Here is a 19,595-nt window from a genome sequence, read left to right as displayed (position 1 = left end):
TTCCCTCTGCATTGATGGAAGAGGAATAACTGGTGGGAGATTCACTGCGTTCACCATGATAAAGGACTTTCAGTATTAAATAAAAAAAACATCCCAACTAGAGATATTTACAAAATCAACACCGACATAGTAACTACTCTGAATCCAACTATCCATGGTGTGCATTTATGAATTTACATGGTAGAACATAATGATTATGAGGATCTGAATCAACAGAACTCTGGATTGTTTTACGTGAAACACGATTGTGAGGTACTGTGAATAAAATGGTGTTGAGGAATGCAAGTCACTACGTAACACAATGTGCCTCCAGCCACAATGACCTTAAAAGGTTAAGTCTTTGACAATATAAAACACATAGCAGGAAATAGACACAATTACCTGAAAACGTTCACAATGCACTGAGTGAGTAAATACATAATTACAGCTTTTCCCATTTCCAGACAAGTTTCCAGAAAAAAAAGTTATTAAACCGGCAGATAACATCATGGCTTGAAGAACATTTCACACACGTCGGTATTGTAAGCACAATGGAATGCTAATAAAGTGTTTGACCTTGGTTTCAGGTTAACAAACGAGTCAAATAATGACTGACAGACATTTCATTGAAGACCATCTGAGTGTGTCGTTAAACTTTCCTGTGCAAGTGGGGTAGGTATGTTACCCCAGTAGCTATAATCTGCCTTCCTGTGAGGTAGTGGGGTTCATTATTTCTAAATAGAATTACTTGCAGGTTATGCTTTGGCATTGGGGGAATTATAAAGTGAAATTGTAGCGTAAGGTCTTCATTGCCCTACCAGGCAAAAAGGCAGTAACTGCTCATTTGGTTGAAAATGAGTTAGTCATTTTTGCTACATTAAATACATGCTTAATCATGTGGACAAGTATCCTGCCTCTTTTGTATTGTGTTCTGGAGAAAGTGGGGGTCATGTTAGCAGTAACTGCATAAGGTTACTGTGAAACTAAGGTAAAAAAAAGCAATTTTTCTCAGTTCCATGCTATGAGCAATTACTGCCTTTTTGCTTGGTAGGGCAGTTCAGTTGACCACTTTTATAAGCGGGCAAAGTAGATAGGCTTACTCAAGTGCAATTAACCGTGCTTTAGGAATGTCACAATTGAATGGAATGGAGAAAGGAGTGCTCTCAATGACTCCTGAGAAAACATTAAGTTACTGTAGATATCATTTGGCCCAAGTTACAGAGGACACTTGTTCCCTTAAATTATTATTCTGCTCCACCTATAATTTTATAGCTCTCTTTTGACAAAGAAACAAAAAACAAAACCAGATCCAACCGGTCAAAAATAGATTGAGACTTCCCAAAATGAAGTGCTTTTTGTTCCTCTCCTATTATTTACAGTGCATATTTAAACAACACAAAATCTGGTGTAAGGAGTCTCTTTCCAACATTCAAATGGTACAGAACATATTGAACTATCATAACACATATATATAGTGCAAAACAAAGCCATGGAGGAAACAGGCCGAAGATTGTAATGAAGCAAGCGAAAGGAGTACCCTAAAACTGAAAGGAGTAGTCTGTCTATACAATGCACTCAATAGATGTACATTAAAGCAAATCTTTAAAAACCTTCCCCTTTGTGTGGGCCGTAGCATCTCACTAAAGCCAGCACGTAAAGGTTGTCATGGGAACCATCACAGTGTCAAATGGAATGTCAGTCTAAGGTCGAGTTCCTGGCCGACTACAAGCGAAAGTGTTGCATTGCATCAACCAATAGTTTCCGTGCCACGTCATCGACTGTGCAGTTGGGCATGAGATTGCTATAGCATGTGATGTGGTTAGCAGATATGTTAAATACCTCATCAGGAGTTGGAAGATCTGGCATGTGTCTAATTTAGTTGGACAGGAACTCCCATTTACAAGCTAGAATGGAGCATTGCTAGCCTGGTCCCAGATCAACTCGTCATGCATTGACAGCAACTGAGTTGGCATGATAGCACTAAGAGGCTGACACTAGAGCATTGCTGCGTCTAGACTTTAAAGCAGTGTTTGCACAAACTCGGTCCTCAGGTGCACATTTGGTTTTTAGCCCTAGCAATACACCACCGGAGGTTGGTGGCACTTTAATTGGGGAGGACGGGCTTGTGGTAAAGGCTGGAGCGGAATTAGTGGAATGGTATCAAATAACTCAAACAAGGTTTCCAGGTGTTTGATGCCATTCCATCGCTCCGTTCCGGCCATTATTATGAGCCGTCCTCCCCTCAGCAGCCTCCACTGCACTACACAACTGATTCAAATAATCAACTCGTCATCAAGCTTTGATTATTTGAATCAGCTGTGTAGTGCGAGGGCAAAAACCAAAATGTGCACACCTTGGGTTCCTCAGGACCAAGTTTGGGAAACGCTTCTCTAAAGCATATATTAAGAGAGGATTAAGAAAAGGCATATTTTAAGTAAGGCCAAAAGCACACATAAATAATGTCCTTTTTACATGGCGTATCATTCCATTGTCTGGTCATACGTTTATTCTATGCTAATTGTCACATACAACTGCCACAGACACTTTCTCTCATCTTTCTACAAACCTGAGCCAAACAATTAGAAGCAACCAAAAAAAGCGTGGCAATATCAGCAAACTGCATATTAGACAGGAGGGACAGTACTGAAAGGAGAATGGGAATCAGACACTGAAATGCTGCCGCTTGTGGGAGGACGGAATGGAGTTCAGCACTCGATCTGCGACTGCAGCTGCCTGCGCAGGGTGAGGGTGCGGCGGTGGAGCTGCTGCATCTGCTGCATGCGGTCTCGCTGCCGCGCCAGGTTCTGTGGCATAGGGTAGCGCTGGCAGCCGTACAGGAAGCGGTAGGGGATGCGTACGTGGCAGGCGGTGGCGCGGCAGCGCGGCTGGGGCATGGGCGGCAGCAGCATCCAGCGTTTCCGCTCACCACAGTAGCGGTAGGCCTCCTTGCGGTACTGCTTGTCCACGTCGTCGCTGTTCTTCCAGCCGCCGATCACGAACACGTCGTCACCCAGGTAGCAGATGGCGGTGCCCTCGATGCTGGTGACCTCAGGCGGCAGGCTCTCCAGGATGTCGTCTGAAATGCGAGCACTGATCTTCTGCTTTGCGGTCTCGTCCTGCACGGCATAGCTCTTGGGGCAGCAGGAGGCCGTGTGGTAGAAGTTGGTGGGCGCCACCGCCATCTGGAACACACAGTAGTTGTCTATGAGCGGCAGGGAGTCCACCTCCTGCCACTGGTGGCTCTCGGTGTCGTAGCGCGTGGTCACAGTCTTCAGCCCGTCCTCGTTGTCCGTGTCCACGGGCGTGCGCGCCGTCACATACACGTAGCGATCCTCCACGCTCACCGCCTTCACGTCGCGCAGGATCTTGGGCGCCGACTCAAGGTTGTGCCACTTGTCCTGCTCGGGCTCGTACACGCTCACGTCCTTGAAGCCCGGGCTGAAGTTGCCGTGGCCGCCGATGCTGTACAGGATGTTCTTGATGCAGGTGAGGCCGAAGGAGTGCTTGCGTGTGGTCAGGTTACTCACCTGTTCCCAGGTGTTGCGGTTGGGGTTGTAACGCTCCACGGTCTTGGCGAAGCCCGGTTCCATGGAGCCTGCTACGTAAACGTGGGAGTCCGTGGTGGCGATAGCGTGGCCATCCAGGTGGTTGTGGATGTGGGGCAAGTTGACCCAGCGGTCCTCGTACACAAAGTAGCCCACGCACTCACTCAAGTAGTCGCCGCCCTCAGACACCCCGCCCACCACCATGATCACGTCCATGTTCTGACCGAAGCGCGGCTGGAAGGCTGCCATGTGTGACGCCCAGAACTCTAGATCAACTGACTTGAGGTTCTCAAAGCGAATGGCGTGGCCCTCCACGGCCTCAGACACCAGCTGCAGGCAGGCGGCGTTGTTGGCCACCAGGGGCTCCTTCTTGACCACCTGGGTCAGGTAGGTGGGCATGATCTGGGGAAGCCGGAGGAGACGAAACAGCTCCTCAAAGTTCTTCTCTCGCTCCTCAGCGTTGCGCTGTACCCATTTGACGATAGCGTCGAAGAGCACCTCCTCCGAGTCCACGGTGATCTCGGCGTCGGACAGCCAGTCCCGCACCAGGTGGAAGGGGAGCGTGTAGAATTCTTCGTCCTGGATGACCTTGTGGAAGTTGCGTCTGATCATGTCAGCAGCGCGCAGGGCAAGCTGGTCCAGCGTGTACATGTGGGCCAGGCTGTGCACCGCTACGCAGTTAGCCAGGCTCAGCTTCTTCTTCAGGAACTCACCGCAAAAGTCTTTCAGCTGCACCAGCAGGAACCTGAAACAGTCAATGTACTAATGAAGCATCACATTTATTCAACCTTTACCAACATAGCACTCAGACTACCAGTAGTGGTTGAAGCCATATCAATGTATATATGCATCTGGTAGTGGTTATACATGCTTTATTTAAATAAAATCATAATAGCCTACATATAGACCTATAATAGAGCATTGGAATTGCCAAAGTTTAGAAACTAGAATTTTCCCCAAACCAACGCATCCCACCACTTGTTCTGCTTGGTGAGCCAATCCTGCAACATAGCCTTCATTGCACCCAAATACATTTGAAAGGGGGTTGGGGCAAGTGTCTTTTCCGGCTTTGACAATTGACTCAATGTGAAACTAAAATATCTAGCTATGTTTGCTTGTTAAGGCACAAATTGAACAACGATGAAAGGACAGCTTTAGGCAATCACTGTAATAGGAAAACTGTGTGTTTACAGTAAACCACCAATAACAAATGGCGGTTGCCTATTTTGGCGACTACTTTTAGCTATACAAACAGTAAGTTAGTGCTACCCGATAGATAGCTAACTATTGCAATATGTATTACGAATTACCTGTCAGCTAGTTCCAATACTTCGTGAACGTTGGCGGTGCTCACTCGTATTTCACCAGTGTACATGAACTGTATGACGCTTTCCACTGTCTCTGGGTCGGGCCCCGTTTCAGAGCTCCATTCTTTCATATCCACCCGCCCGGACAGCGACTCGGAAAATTGCCCCCCCAGTAGAGGGGTGAAATAGTCCGTAGATGCAGCCAGAACCGAACGGTGGGCCGTGAACTCGCAACTTTGAACCCTTTCGCTGGCTGCCCCGCTACTGAAGGCCAATGTCACATCGCAGAACAACCCGGTCTTCCTCTGCTCATTCTGCCGACGAGACAGCTCTGAGCAGTGGGTTGAAGATGTAAAATCTTCGGCCTCCTCTGAATCCCCATCCCCCGCGAGTACAGTGGGTGGGCTGGATCCACTGCCGCTGCTTCTGTTCGAATCCTCCGGGTTCGGTGCTGTGGCTGCCATATCGGCAGAATAAGGTTTAAACCTTAAAACAATGTTATGCAAAAGCCTGGGAAAGCAGTCGCACGCACATACAACGCAAGTAAACAAACACTCCAGAATGGACATGCGTAGTTGATGGCAAGCGGTACAGCGCTTTCAAGACAACTAGGAACTCGGAAAAAAACGATGTCAGATCGTGACGTCAGTCATCTTCAGGTCTGAGAAGTCGGGGCCCTAGTGGTGCATTCAAAACAACTGGGTACTCGAAAAAAACGAGGTTAAATCTTTTCCGACTTGAAATTCCGAGTTCGACGACAGTTCCAAAAAAAAATCCATGTTATTTGTCACATGCGCCGAATACAACCTTACAGTGAAATGCTTACTTACAAGCCCTTAACCAACAATGCAGTCTTAAGAAAATACAAAACCAAAAAAGTAAGAGATAAGAAAAACAAATAATTAAGGAGCAGCAGTAAATAATAATAGCGGCGCTATATACAGGGGATACCGGTTCAGAGTCAATGTGCGGGGTACCGGTGTCGAGGTAATTGAGGTAATTATGTACATGCAGGTTGGGTATTAAAGTGGCTATGCGTAGATAATAACAGAGAGTAGCAGCAGTGTAGGGGGGTGCAACTAGTCTGGGTAGCCATTTGATTAGCTGTACAGGAGTCTTATGGCTTGGGGGTAGAAGCTGTTTAGAAGCCTCTTGGACCTAGACTTGGCGCTCCGGTACCGCTTGCCGTGCGGTAGCAGAGAGAACAGTCTATGACTAGGGTGGCTGGAGTCTTTGACAATTTTTAGGGCCTTCCTCTGACACCGCCTGGTATAGAGGTCCTGGATGGCAGGAAGCTTGGCCCTGGTGATGTACTGGGCCGTACGCACTACCCTCTGTAGTGCCTTGCGGTCCGAGGCCGAGTAGTTGCCATACCAGGCAGTGATGCAACCTGTCAGGATGCTCTCGATGGTGCAGCTGTAAAACCTTTTGAGAATCTGAGGACCCATGCCAAATCTTTTCCTCCTGAGGGGGAATAGGTTTTGTCGTGCCCTCTTCACGACTGTCTTGATGTGCTTGGACCATGTTAGTTTGTTGGTGATGTGGATGCCAAGAAACTTGAAGCTCTCAACCTGCTCCATTACAGCCCCGTCGATGAGAATGGGGGCGTGCTCGGTCCTCTTTTTCCTGTAGTCCACAATCATATCCTTTGTCTTGATCACGTTGAGAGAGAGGTTGTTGTCCTTGCACCACACGGTCAGGTCTCTGACCTCCTCCCTATAGGCTGTCTCATCGTTGTCGGTGATCAGGCCTACCACTGTTGTCTCATCAAACAACTTAATGATGGTGTTGGAATTGTGCCTGGCTGTGCAGTCATGGGTGAACAGGGAGTACAGACTGAGCACGCACCCCTGAGGGGCCCCCGTGTTGAGGATCAGCGTGGCGGATGTGTTGTTACCTACCCTTACCACCTGGGGCGGCCCGTCAGGATGTCTAGGATCCAGTTGCAGAGAGAGGTGTTTAGTCCCAGGGTCCTTAGCTTAGTGATGCGCTTTGAGGCCACTATGGTGTTGAAGCCCTGCCACATCCGACGAGCGTCGCAGCCGGTGTAGTACGATTCGATCTTAGTCCTGTAATGACGCTTTGCCTGTTTGATGGTTCGTCGGAGGGCATAGCGGGATTTCAAATAAGCTTCCAGGTTAGAGTCCTGCTCCTTGAAAGCGGCAGCTCTGCCCTTTAGCTCTGTGCGAATGTTTCCTGTAATCCATGGCTTCTGGTGGGGGCATGTACGTACAGTCACTGTGGGGATGACGTCCTCGATGCACTTATTGATTAAGCCAGTGACTGATGTGGTGCACTCATCAATGTCATCGCAAGAATCCCAGAACATATTCCAGTATGCGCTAGCATAACAGTCCTGTAGTTTAGCATCTGCTTCGTCTGACCACATTTTTATAGACACGTTTATTGATGTCTCAAGTTTTGAGGGAGCATGCTGACTGCAGGAATGTCCACCAGAGCTGTTGCCAGAGAATTTAATGTTAATTTCATAAGCCATAAACCACCTCCAACGTCGTTTATGTCCAACCGTCCTCACACCACGTGTAACCACGTCAGCCCATCACCTCCACATCCAGCTTCTTCACCTGCAGGATCATCTGAGACCAGCCCCCCGGACAGCTGATGAAACTGTGGGTTTGCACAACCAAATAAATTCTGCACAAACTGTCAGAAACGCCTCAGGGAGCTCATCTGCGTGCTCGTTGTCCTCACCAGGATCTTGACCTGACTGCAGTTTGGCATTGTAACCGACTTCCGTGGGCAAATGCTCACCTTCGATGGCCACTGGCGCACTGGAAAGGTGGGCTCTTCAGGGATGAATCCCGGTTTCAACTGTACCGGGCAGATGGCAGACGCCTGCATGGCATTGTGTGGACGAGCGGTTTGCTGATATCAACATTGTAAACATAGTGCCCCGTGGTGGCGGTGGGGTTATGGTATGGGCAGTTATAAGCTATGGACATTGAACACAACTGCATTTTATTATTGGCAATTTCAATGCACAGAGATACGTGACAAGATCCTGAGGCCCATTGTCATGCCATTCATCCGTTGCCATCACCTTATGTATCAGCATGATAATGTACGACCCCATGCTGCAAGGATCTTTACACAATTCCTGGAAGCTGAAAATATCCCAGTTCTTCCATGGCCTGCATACTCACCAGACATGTAACCCATTGAGCATGTTTGGAATGCTCTGGATCTATGTGTACGACAGTATGTTCCAGTTCCCGCCAATATCCAGCAACTTCGCACGGCCATTGAAGAGGAGTGGGACAACATTCCACAGGCCACAATCAACAGCCTGATCAAATCTATGTGAAGGAGATGTGTCGCGTTGCATGAAGCAAATGGTGGTCACACTAGATACTGACTGGTTTTCTGATCCATGCCCCTACCTTTTTTTAAGGTTTCTGTGACCAACAGATCCGTGTCTGTATTCCCACTCATATGAAATCCATAGGTTATGGCCAAATGAATTTGTTTCAATTTACGATATAAACTGAATAGACTTCAGAATTTCAATACAATCAAGCATCAGTCGGCTACTAAGCCTAACCTTAACCACTCTGCTAGCCTATGCCTAACCTTAAATTAAGACCAAAAAGTACATTTTTGTAGGCAATTTTTACTTTGTGGCTGTGGAATCTGTCTTTGTCGTTATGGAAGATAATGGAAACCCAGTGAAGGAGGTACTTGTTGCTAGCGCTAATATTTGCATATACAACTCCACAGCAAAAAATATTAAAGTTGTTGGGAAAGTGAGAACACAGATACAGCATATCGAGATTAAATTCTACTGTAGAAATAAATGTTTTTTGTCACTGCTATCAATACTGCTCCACTAGAATCCAAACATTTCCCTCCGTGACGTCAACGGGGAGTTCATGCAATTCTGAGCAGGCACACCGTCAGACAGCCCTTCTTCTTCTTTGATGGGGTTTAACGGCGGTTGGCATCCAAGGTTAATGGTGCATTATCGCCACCAGTTGGGTGGGGTATTGAATAGGAAACAAAAAAATACTTTACGGGAAAGGGGGAAAACGACATCATACAAAATTAAACACCTCAACTAAGAAAAACCCATCCCACTTCTTCAATCACAGTCCACTCCAATATACATCCCTACACAAGCTCAAGGGCTAAGAAATCCTATTGGTGAATGTTCCGCCATCACAGGATGGCCGAACATTCCCCGATAGGATTTCTTAGAACTGTCACAAAGACCCCAAAAAACTTTCAGCAGCGTTCACAATGATTCCAATTTTTGTAGACGTCTTCTTCGCTTGTGCTGTACAGTTTACGACCATTGCAATAAATAATACAAAATCTCACCTTTTTAACATGTAGCAATTCACTATCCCTCGGTTGATGAGAAACCTTCACTGGTCATGGTGGCTGTACTACCATTGTTTCTTCATCGCCACTCGTTCCTTCCCATCTTCTCACAAACTCCAGACAGGAGACACGCTGGACACTCCTTACCACCTCATTCTCCTTCACTTTAACAGGGCACTCCAGGAATTCAGGCGCATGTTCACCTCCACAGTTGCAGCATTTCACTTTATCTGGCATACGATACTCTTCCCTCCTGCACACAATTGACACATGACCAAATCTTTTACATTTATGACACTGAAGGGGCTTGTACACAAAAGCTCTTACAGGGTATCTCATGAATCCTAACTTTATATGAGAAGGTGAGAGACTCTTCATCAAAGAACAGTAGCATGGATGAAGTTAATTTATTTTCTCCATCCAACATACAGGTCAGTTGACGTGCACCAACCACTCCATCGATGTCTTCAGTAATATCCTCTGATTTTATTTCTTGAGCCACCCCAGAAAAAAAAACCTTGATAGGCACCTTGCCACAAAACTCCGTACAGGAAACATTCCACTCCGGTATCTTTTTTAGCCTTAAAACACGCTTCTTCTGCTCCGCAGACAATTTTTTTTTAAATAAGACCACTTCTTATGACTCTCACCGACTCCACACTTTCCTCCAACACATTCCAGATTTTCCTCAAGACGTTAAACAGATTTCCCAAGTAGCATTGATCCAAAACAGGTCTAGGAGTTTCCTATGGTCCACCACAGCTTTACTTCTCCTGTTTCCCTTTTTCTTCGCCACTGTAACCCACTCATTCTCACTTTCTGTACTATTAGCTTCACCCGACTCACCAGCAGTTTCAAACAAAACCTCAGTTTCCGTCATCTTCCAATCGCCTCATCGGACAGCCCTGTTAGTCTAGCACGCTTCTAGAGTATGGCGCATGAGATTAAAGGCGCACGCATACTAGGTTCAGTTTGCTCCTAGCAGAGGCTAAGTGAACGTCTGTGCCTGGCATACTCCTTTAAAAGACCTTTGCTGAAAAACTGAAAAAAGCATCAATATTACTGTCTGTCTTGAGACGCCTTAGCAACAACATACCCAGTATACACTTCCTCAAAATAGTCAGAATTAATCTAAGTTAAATCAAGACATCTGTAATTAATTGGCGGTCTTAATCGCACAATTTTACATCTAACTGATAACCTTTTCAGACATATGGAATATGCCGCCTTGAAAGTGCCTCGGCTACGGCATGTGTATTTCTCTGTAAGGGTACAATATGGCTTTTTAAATAATGACTGGATCCAACTGAAGTTATTATCTGAGACTGGACATACTTTTGATACAGCATTGTTCCTTGCTCAAGCAATGGACACTGCCAACAAGGATGTCAAAGAAATCCCAGGGAAAATGTGTGGACAGTGCTAATGTGACTTGGAAACAAGGGACAGGCCAGGGAAGTGTGCACAAGCTAGGCATACGTCAGAGAGAGAAACCAGCACGAGGGGAATACGTGAAAGTATGTTACAGATGTCAAGGTGATCACAAGTGAGTGCTGTTTTCAGGATGAAAAGTGCCATAAGTGTGGCAAACAAGGCCTTATAAAACGAGCACGTAGGGCTAAATCCCCTGCAGAAAGTTCCAAACATAAAGGGGGAGGGAAGCAAAAGCAAGAAAAAGGAGCAAAAAATGTATGGGACACATCACATCAGTGGGGAAGCTGAACAAAACAAAGAGGAAGAAGAGGATATGTTTACAATGTACATCATGTCAGATAACATACCAAAAGTGGCTCCTATCACATTGAAATTTAAAGTCAATGAATCAGAGTTTGAAGTGGAAACAGGGTGCAGTTTAACCATAATCAACAGAGTTGTGGGACAGTGCAAAAGTTCCAGACTTAATGACTTGTTCTGTGCATCTCAAAACGTACACAGGTGAGAGACTAGACCCAATAGGGGCAGCTAATGTAACTGTGCAGCACAGAGACACTGACTCAGCTACCTGTAGTAGTCGTATCAGGCACCGGACCAAACCTTCTACGTCAGGGCTGGATAAAATAAATGAAATTAGACTGGGGAACAGTAAATCAGATTGATGAGGTTCAACAGTGGACATTGGAAGAGGTGTTGACAAAGCATGAGAATGTGTTCAAAGAGGAACTTGGAACATTGAACAGCTCCCCAGCTAAAATCTATGTAGACAAGAAGGACAAACCAAGGTCTTACAAACCAACACATGTGCCTTATGCCATGAAGTCAAAGGTAGAGGCAGAGATTGACCGTCTCTTGAAAGAGGACATTATCGAACCAGTCAAATTCTCAGAATGGGCAGCTACCATAGTGCCTGTTTTGAAACCTGACAATTTTGTGAGAAACTGTGGGGATTACAAACTGTTAACGGACTATCCTAGTCAGAGCAGTATCCAGTTCCAGAAACAGAGGATCTATTTGCAAATCTGGCTGGTGGACAGAAGTTCACAAAGTTAGATATGAGCCATGCATTTCAACAGGTCACTCTGGATGAGGAATCTAAGATGTATTGTACAGTAAACACACAAGGGGTTGTTTATGTATAAACATTTACCTTTTGGTGTCTCCAGCAGTCCTGCTATTTTTCAGAGGACCATTGAGGGCGTACTTCAAGGGATTCCATATGTTGCCATTTCCTTTGATGACATCCTGGTGACGGGGAGGAGTGACCAGGAGCATCTGAGCACGATGACTGAGGTACTACAGAGACTGGAGAGTGAGGGCTTACGTCTCAAGCGGAGGAAGTGTACCTTCATGGGGAACGAGGCAGTGTTCCTAGGACACAGAGTGGACGCCATGGGTGCCCATCCGCTCAATGACAAGGTACAAGCAATCCAGAACGCACCTGCTCCTAAAACTGTGACTGAGTTAAAACCTTAACCTGGGACTGCTAAACTATTGTAACAGGTTCTTGCCAAACGTGTCAAGTGTTAGCACCTCTTCTTACACTGCTGCGTAAAAAGAGACAAAGTGGCAGTTTGGACTTCGTTTGTAGAATCAAAGAAACTGATGCAGTCATCGGTTGTGTTGGTTCACTACGATTCTCTTGTGTGATGCGTCACCCTACGGGGTAGGGGCAGATCTGTCATACCGTATGCAGGACTGATAAGGGAATTTATATGCTTAAAGGTAATGACTAAACAATTCCACCCTGAAACGTAATTATGACATTATGTAACATATATAATGAATAATTAGACAAACGTAACTATTAGTAATCATTCAATTATGTAACATGTATAATGAATTAGAATGGTAAACTTCAGTCTAATAAGGTTTGGTCGAGACAAGTAGAAATGTGTGTGTGTGTGACTAAGAAGATACTGAGAACAATTAAACTGTGTATGACCTGGCTAGAACTCTGAGAAACTTATGGCAGGACAGGGAGTCCTGTCAAGGTTCTTCTAATCTCGGGGGAATGGAACTGCCAGTTTGGTAGTGATAAACAGTGGTGAGAACCATGAGGGAGGATACATTCTACCTACTGTTCGTGTGTATGTATGTGCGTAGGCTATCTACTGTTTGTGTGGAGGTATGTGCGTAAGTAGGGAGGGAGTTATAAAATGGAGGTCTTTGTATTATGGACTTTAGAACGTTCTCGTGAATAAACTGTACGAACCTATTATTAAACCCAGGGTCTTACAAACCTCGGGGATTGGTCAAAGCTTAAAATAATTGTTAGTTATCATCATTGGGATTGAAAATTCCCGTGACAAGGACGGAACTGAGAGACCAATAGGGTTGATGTCGAGAACTCTTAACCCAGCAGAAAATAACTATTCCCAATTAGACAAAAAGGGGTTAGCAGTAATGTTTGGGGTTCAGAGGTTCCATAAATACATATATGTCAGGAGGTTTACCGTACGTACAGATCATAAACCTTGACTGTCTCTTTTCAATGAAACGAAGGCAGTTCCACAGATGTTGTCAGCGAGAATCCAGAGGTGGACAGTGACGTGGAGGGCTTACGAGTATGGCGTTGTTTTCGAGGTAGGAAAGTACCATGGGAATGTAGATGCCTTGAGCCGTCTTCCACTGCCATACATGCCCATTATTACAGCTCAAGAGAGGACAGAGTGCTGATGTTCGTGGACACAGACATGGCACTCGTCACTGCAGAGTAAGTGATATCCTGGACAGGTAAAGATACGATACTGTCTAGAGTTAGAGAACATGTGGTAAGGGGATGGCCACAACAAACAGAAGGGACTGAATTCACACCAGTGTCAGGAAAACCAATGTCAGGAAAAGAGAGTTGAGCGTACAGGATAGTTGCGTTTTGTGGGGAGCACCAGTGATTGTCAGGCTATCCTACAGCAACTACATCAGAGTCACCCTAGGGTCTCATGTATGAAAGTGTTGGCTAGGAGTTACTTATGGTGGCCAAAACTAGATCAGGAGATAGAGAATCTAGTCAAGACATGTAACACGTGTCAGGAACACAGAAAGACACCAGTAGCAGCTCCACTCCACCCTTGGGAGTTTACAGAGAAAACTTGGAGAATATTGCACATAGATTACGCAGGGCCATTCATGGGGAAAATGTTCCTGATAATCATTGATGCACATTCCAAATGGATGGATGTGTATCCTGTTAGTTCTGCTTCATCCACTACTATAGATGAGCTACGACCAAGCTTTAACAACCAAGGGATACCTGAGATGGCGTGGAGCGACAATGCTACCTATTTCGTGAGTACAGAAACACAAGAATTCTTCAGAAACAACGGTATTGTGCATGTGACATCTGCTCCATATCATGCATCTTCAAATGGACTGGCGGAATGCGCAGTACAGACATTCGAAGAAATTATGAAAAGTGCAGAAGGGAGCATATCAGCAAAAGTGTCACGTGTTCTGTTCAGCTACAGAATAACACATCAATCCACAACAGGACTTTCTCCTGCTGAGTTGTTATTAGGTCGTAGACTACGCTCCACACTGGACCTATTCTATCCAGACCTGAAAAGGAAAGTTGAACGCAAACAAAACAAACAGAAAGAGAACCATGACAAACATGCCAAGGGCCAAAGTTTTGGAAAGGGAGACCCTGTCCTTGCCGGAAATTTCAGTCATGAGCCAAAATGGCTTTCTGGATTCATAGACTCAGTGACTGGTGCTGTTTCCTACAAGGTAATGTTGGGAGATATGTTGATCAGATCCTTTCCAGACTGGATGGAACAACAAGTGAGTTACCAGTTGTGATGGCAAAGGACAGGCTGTTCTCTTGCTATCCAAGTGCTTCTGTGGTGTACGTTCCACAGACAGAGACTGTAACAGAGGAAAAAGGTGACCAAGAGAAAAACCCAGAGTCAGATACTCTGAACCCGGCTCAGAACCAGCTGGTGGCTTTTCCACCGTTGAGAATGAACACTACCCCTAATGTTCGTCGTTCACAGAGGCATGCAAAGCTTCCAAGCCGCTTAAAAGACTTTGAAATCTGAACAAGAAGAAAAAAACTGTGACATAATGTTTATTGTTTACACTGACTTGTTTAGATCAGTAGAGTACATAACAAGTTTAAAAGGATGTTTCCGTCAAAGGAACTTTATTTCATAATTAGTTCATTAACGCAATAGAAGAGTATAGGGAATGTCTTGTGTTGTACATGTACATCCTAAAAAAGGGTTTATTCTTGAAGATGTTATATTTAAGCAATAAGGCCCGAGGGGGTGTGGGATATGGCCAGTACACCACGGCTAATGGCTGTTCTTACGCACGACGCAACGAGGAGTGCCTGGGTACAGCCCTTAGCCGTGGTATATTGGCCATATACCACAAACCCCTGAGGTGCCTTATTGACATTATAAACGTGTTACCAACGTAAATAGAGCAGTAAAAATAAATGTTTTGTCATACCCGTGGTATACGCTCAGATATACCACGGCGGTAAGGCCTCAAACCACCCAGTTTATAATGAAATCTTAAGAGGGGTGGAATGTGGTAATGTGGTATTAACGTCATTACATATACACGCCACCAGGTGATGTAGCACTTGAGTACCGTTCGGTAACATTGTTCGAGTATTGGAATGCACCCCGATACACACTTTACAGCTGCAACTGCCTGCCTGTTACACCGCGTTCCGGGTTAGTAATAATCAGTTCATAAACAGCTACTCCCTCACTGCTTCCAAGGCATAAAGAGCTCCATGGGTTATTAACCACATTTTGTCATAATATATGGCTAACCATTGACGGAGAAGCATGCAACAAGTTTTAGCACATTCGGTGCAAGCATGCAATTACTCTCACTGCCACCGGTGTCAACATAGTGCCAAAAGTCCAAAATGACAAATTGGACATTTATCAATCTCACTGCCTCAAGTCCCCAACAGAACATGGACTAGTGTACTCTACCTGTTACTGCATAAAGTCATGCTCTAAGAAACAAAATAATTCTGCCACAACCATGAATGACTCTTCTCTATATCTCACCTCTTGTTCCCATTACACTTTATTTTTCGCCCCTTCATTTCAATATCTTCCTTCACCCAGTCACTGTGACCTTTGTCTCATCCTTCACTCTTTCTTTTAGTCAATGGCATAGAGCCCTTTGGTCAGCCGAGACCCCTCTAAGCTATTAGACTAAGAAAACAAGGGAGAACGTCATTATTCACTTAATGGCGAGGAATAATTGTTGACTCCTGTAACGTGTACGCTAGGAGTCAGGAAGCAAGTTCAGGGAGTGTATTTAATAAATAAATTAACATGGAACAAAAACAAAGAACACGGGTAGCATACAGACATGAACACTGGAATAGAAACAACACCTAGGGAAAGAACCAAAGGGAGTGACATATATAGGGAAGGTAATCAGGCAGGTGATGGAGTTCAGGTGAGTCTGATGAGGCGCTGGTGCGCGTAACGATGGTGACAGGTGTGTGTAATAATGAGCAGACAGGTGACTTTGAGCGCCGGCGAGAGAGTATACGTAGTAGACTCCATGATTGTGGTTTACCTGATACTTCACACAAAATATATATCATAATACCGTAAGCCACAACTGTGGTGGGATCTCCTTCTATAATTGTGTAGAAGGAGGAAACACAAACATAACGTCTTAATTGGGCCACCATGAGCCACCAGAATACCTTCAATGCCAGGGTTGGGGTCAATTCCATTAAAATTCCAGCAAATAAAGTAAACCAAATTTTACTCTTTAAAAAGCACTGAAAAGAATGAGAATTCAAATCAGAATTTCAGTGCACTTCCTGAATTGACTGGAATTGAAATGGATTGACCTCAACCCTCTTAAATTCACCTTGGCATAGATTCTACAATTGGAGGGATGTGACACCATTCTTCCACGAGAAGTTCCACCATTTGGTGTTTTGTTGATGGTGGTGTAAAATGCTGTCTCAGGCACAGCTTTAGAATCTCCCATAAGTGTACAAGCCCCCTATGCTCCTTTGAGACCCCTCTTTCAAAGTCACTGAGATCTCTTCTTCCAGCCATGGTAGCAAAAATAATAGGCCGTTGGGCATTTTTATACATGACCCTAAGCATGGGATGTTAATTGCTTAATTAACTCAGGACCAACACCTTTGTGGAAGCACCTCATTTCAATATACTTTGTATCCCTCATTTACTCAAGCGTTTCCTTTATTTTGGCAGTTACTGTACCTGTATATTTTGCTGTGTTTTGTATTTTTGTTAATTTTCTATTTGTTGTGTGTTTTGAAGTGTCCGGTATCCCTGGGATATGTGCTGTCACAATGCATATGATGCACGCATCTGTAGGCCAATTTAGAAACTGTAAAATTAGTCCATGAGCCAGACCCCCAAATGTTGGCCGTTGGGCTCACATGGGCCTAAATTATCTTCGTGATATATATTTTTTTAATTACTTCATTACCCATAATTTTATCTGCTTCCACGCCATTAAGTGATGTCATGAAAATGCATCATAATGGCTGCATCCTAATGCTTTTGGTAAAAAATCTCAAACTATATGGCTCTGCAAAACGGGTGTTGGAGGTGTCCACTCACATATCAACAACTGCATATCTCATGGCCCGCTGCCCTGTTTTCCCTACTAACAATGAAATCCTTCCAAATAATGCTGTCAAATAAGGTAAGGCTCATAATGAATCAAGTAAGCACTAGGTTTAAAACATAGGCAACAAACGTGAGCTGGTAGATTAGTCGGCCCATTCTGCAAAGGGGGAAATATAGGCTACAGTCCCACTGTCACGCCCTGACCATAGAGAGCCCTTGGTTCTCTATGGTGTTGTAGGTCAGGGCATGACTAGGGGGTGTTCTAGTCTTTCCATTTCTATGTTGGTGCTCTTAGTATGGTTCCCAATTAGAGGCAGCTGATGTTCGTTGTCTCTAATTGGGGATCATACTTAAGGGTTCCCTGTTCCCACCTGCTTTGTGGGATATTGTTTGTGTATGTGCAGGTAGCACTACGTTACTTTACGTTTCGTTGCTTGTTTATTGTTTGAAAGTTTCACTTAAATAAAAGATGTGGAACTCAACACACGCTGCACCTTGGTCCGGCCATTCAAACGAATGTGACAGAATATCCCACCAAACAAGGACCAAGCAGCGTGCAATGGTGGGAAAAGTGAGTTGGACCTGGGAAGATATCATGGGAGGATGCGAGACCCTTCCTTGGCGCGAGTCGCCAGGAAATCAGGAAGGACAGCGAAGACGCCGGGGACCGCGGCCACAGAAACCCCAAGAGTTTTTTGGGGGGGCACGAGGGGTGGTCGGCCGAGCCAAGGAGAGAGCCAGAGCCCGCCTGGGAGTCGATGGAGCAGTGTGAGGAGGGATATCGGAGAATGATGTTGGCTAGGAGTATGCTGCAGCACAGACGTGCTGAAGAGCGTGACACCAATCCGGTGCCATTTGAGCCTGTCAGCAGTCTGGCGAAGTCTGTGCCGGTTTCACGCATCTGGCCTCCAGTGCACCTCCCCAGTTCGGTACGTCCTGTGCCAGCTCCCCGCACTCGCCCTGAAGTGTGTGTCATCAGTCCGGTGAAACCTGTACCGGCTCCACGCACCAGGCCTCCAGTGCGCCTCCCCAGTCCGGTACGTCCTGTGCCAGCTCCCCGCACTCGCCCTGAAGTGTGTGTCTTCAGTGTGTGTCTTCGTTGCTTGTTTATTGTTTTTGTTTGAAAGTTTCACTTAAATAAAAGATGTGGAACTCAACACACATTGCGCCTTGGTCCGTCCATTCAAACGAATGTGACACCCACCTTGGATGTTCGCAACAGACATGCAGGACAATAAATACATTTGTAGCCGGCCATAACCTACTACTATACTGTTTTAATATAAATTACAAAACAGAGTCCTTGATGACAAAGGAGGCCCGGAAGAGGTGAGGCTAACTTCTGTCTTTCTGTGAAGTTCAATGGCTTCAGCAGGGACTTTGTTGAGGTTCTGCATGATTGGAGAGACATGTTGTTCATTATAATACAAAAACTTTGAACACTGAAGGATTAGGAATTCAATGGAAACATACTGATAAAGGACATTACATTACAGCAATGGCAGAGACATGCTCACCACAGTCCACATACTCCACATCCCCAACCACGAACTTACAGTGAGCTGTTGGGAGCCCTTCTCCACTCTCTACTGCTCCATGGTTGCTCACAGCTCCACCATATTCTCCTTCATCTCCCTGCAGTGCTCAATCATCACCTGGACCATGTTGACCAACTCCATCTACCTTTCCTCCATGGTTCTCCCCTGGACCTTCAGGCTGATGTCCAGGCTCTCTAATCCTCCATCACCCTTGGAGACTCCTCCCTGGCCTTGGTCCGCAAGTCCCTGGTGGTTGGGGGGGCTGAGGTTTCTCTGCTCCTGGATTGAAACATTTATAACAGGGTTCGAGGGCCACCCAAAACATTTAGTTTGGCCTTCCAGAGTCTTCCAGAATGATATTTGCCTACACTACTGTTCAAAAGTTTGGGGTCACTTAGAAATGTCAGTGTTTTCCATGAAAACATACATGAAATTAGTTGCAAAATGAATAGGAAATATAGTCAAGACGTTGACAAGGTTATAAATAATGATTTTTTTATTTAAATAATAATTGTGTCCTTCAAACTTTGCTTTCGTCAAAAATCCTCCATTTGCAGCAATTACAGCCTTGCAGACCTTTAGCATTCTAGTTGTCAATTTGTGGAGGTAATCTGAAGAGATTTCACCCTATGCTTCCTGAAGCACCTCCCACAAGTTGGATTGGCTTGATGGGCACTTCTTACATACTGTTAGCAGTTGACGTTATTCTTTAATAACACAGACCCCAAAGCAAATCAGGGGGAGGAAAATAGGTTTATTCAAATAGGACAAATCATGCTTGGAAGTAGATGGTCATTCTCCCCTGTCCTCAGTGATGCACTCCAGTGATTCTCTCCTGTGGTTCTCCCCTGTGAT

At 45.3% G+C, this 19,595-nt stretch overlaps 1 protein-coding gene across 1 annotated transcript; it reads right to left on the bottom strand.

The window, feature by feature from the left end:
• Window positions 1-319: 319 nt before the first annotated feature.
• klhl11 (kelch-like family member 11) lies at window positions 320-5,437 on the bottom strand. The gene is made up of 2 exons (XM_014158803.2): window positions 4,835-5,437; window positions 320-4,269 (listed from the first exon to the last, which is right to left on the bottom strand). Exons 1-2 carry the CDS (start codon window positions 5,398-5,400, stop codon window positions 2,685-2,687), a joined length of 2,151 nt encoding a protein of 716 aa, XP_014014278.1. The 5' UTR covers window positions 5,401-5,437; the 3' UTR covers window positions 320-2,684.
• Window positions 5,438-19,595: the final 14,158 nt, after the last annotated feature.

This window comes from Salmo salar, chromosome ssa19 (genome assembly GCF_905237065.1).
Source record: "Salmo salar chromosome ssa19, Ssal_v3.1, whole genome shotgun sequence".
NCBI classification, from domain to species: domain Eukaryota; kingdom Metazoa; phylum Chordata; class Actinopteri; order Salmoniformes; family Salmonidae; genus Salmo; species Salmo salar.
Note: the sequence above shows the minus strand (reverse complement) of the source record. Positions and strands in the feature narration are given on the sequence as shown.

Excerpts from the sequence above, each read along its gene's own strand:
- klhl11 (XM_014158803.2), bottom strand. The coding sequence starts at position 5,400 with ATGTCCATTCTGGAGTGTTTGTTTACTTGCGTTGTATGTGCGTGCGAC. Across the intron at positions 4,270-4,834 it reads GTATTGGAACTAGCTGACAG|GTTCCTGCTGGTGCAGCTGA; the intron begins GTAATTCGTAAT and ends TGACTGTTTCAG.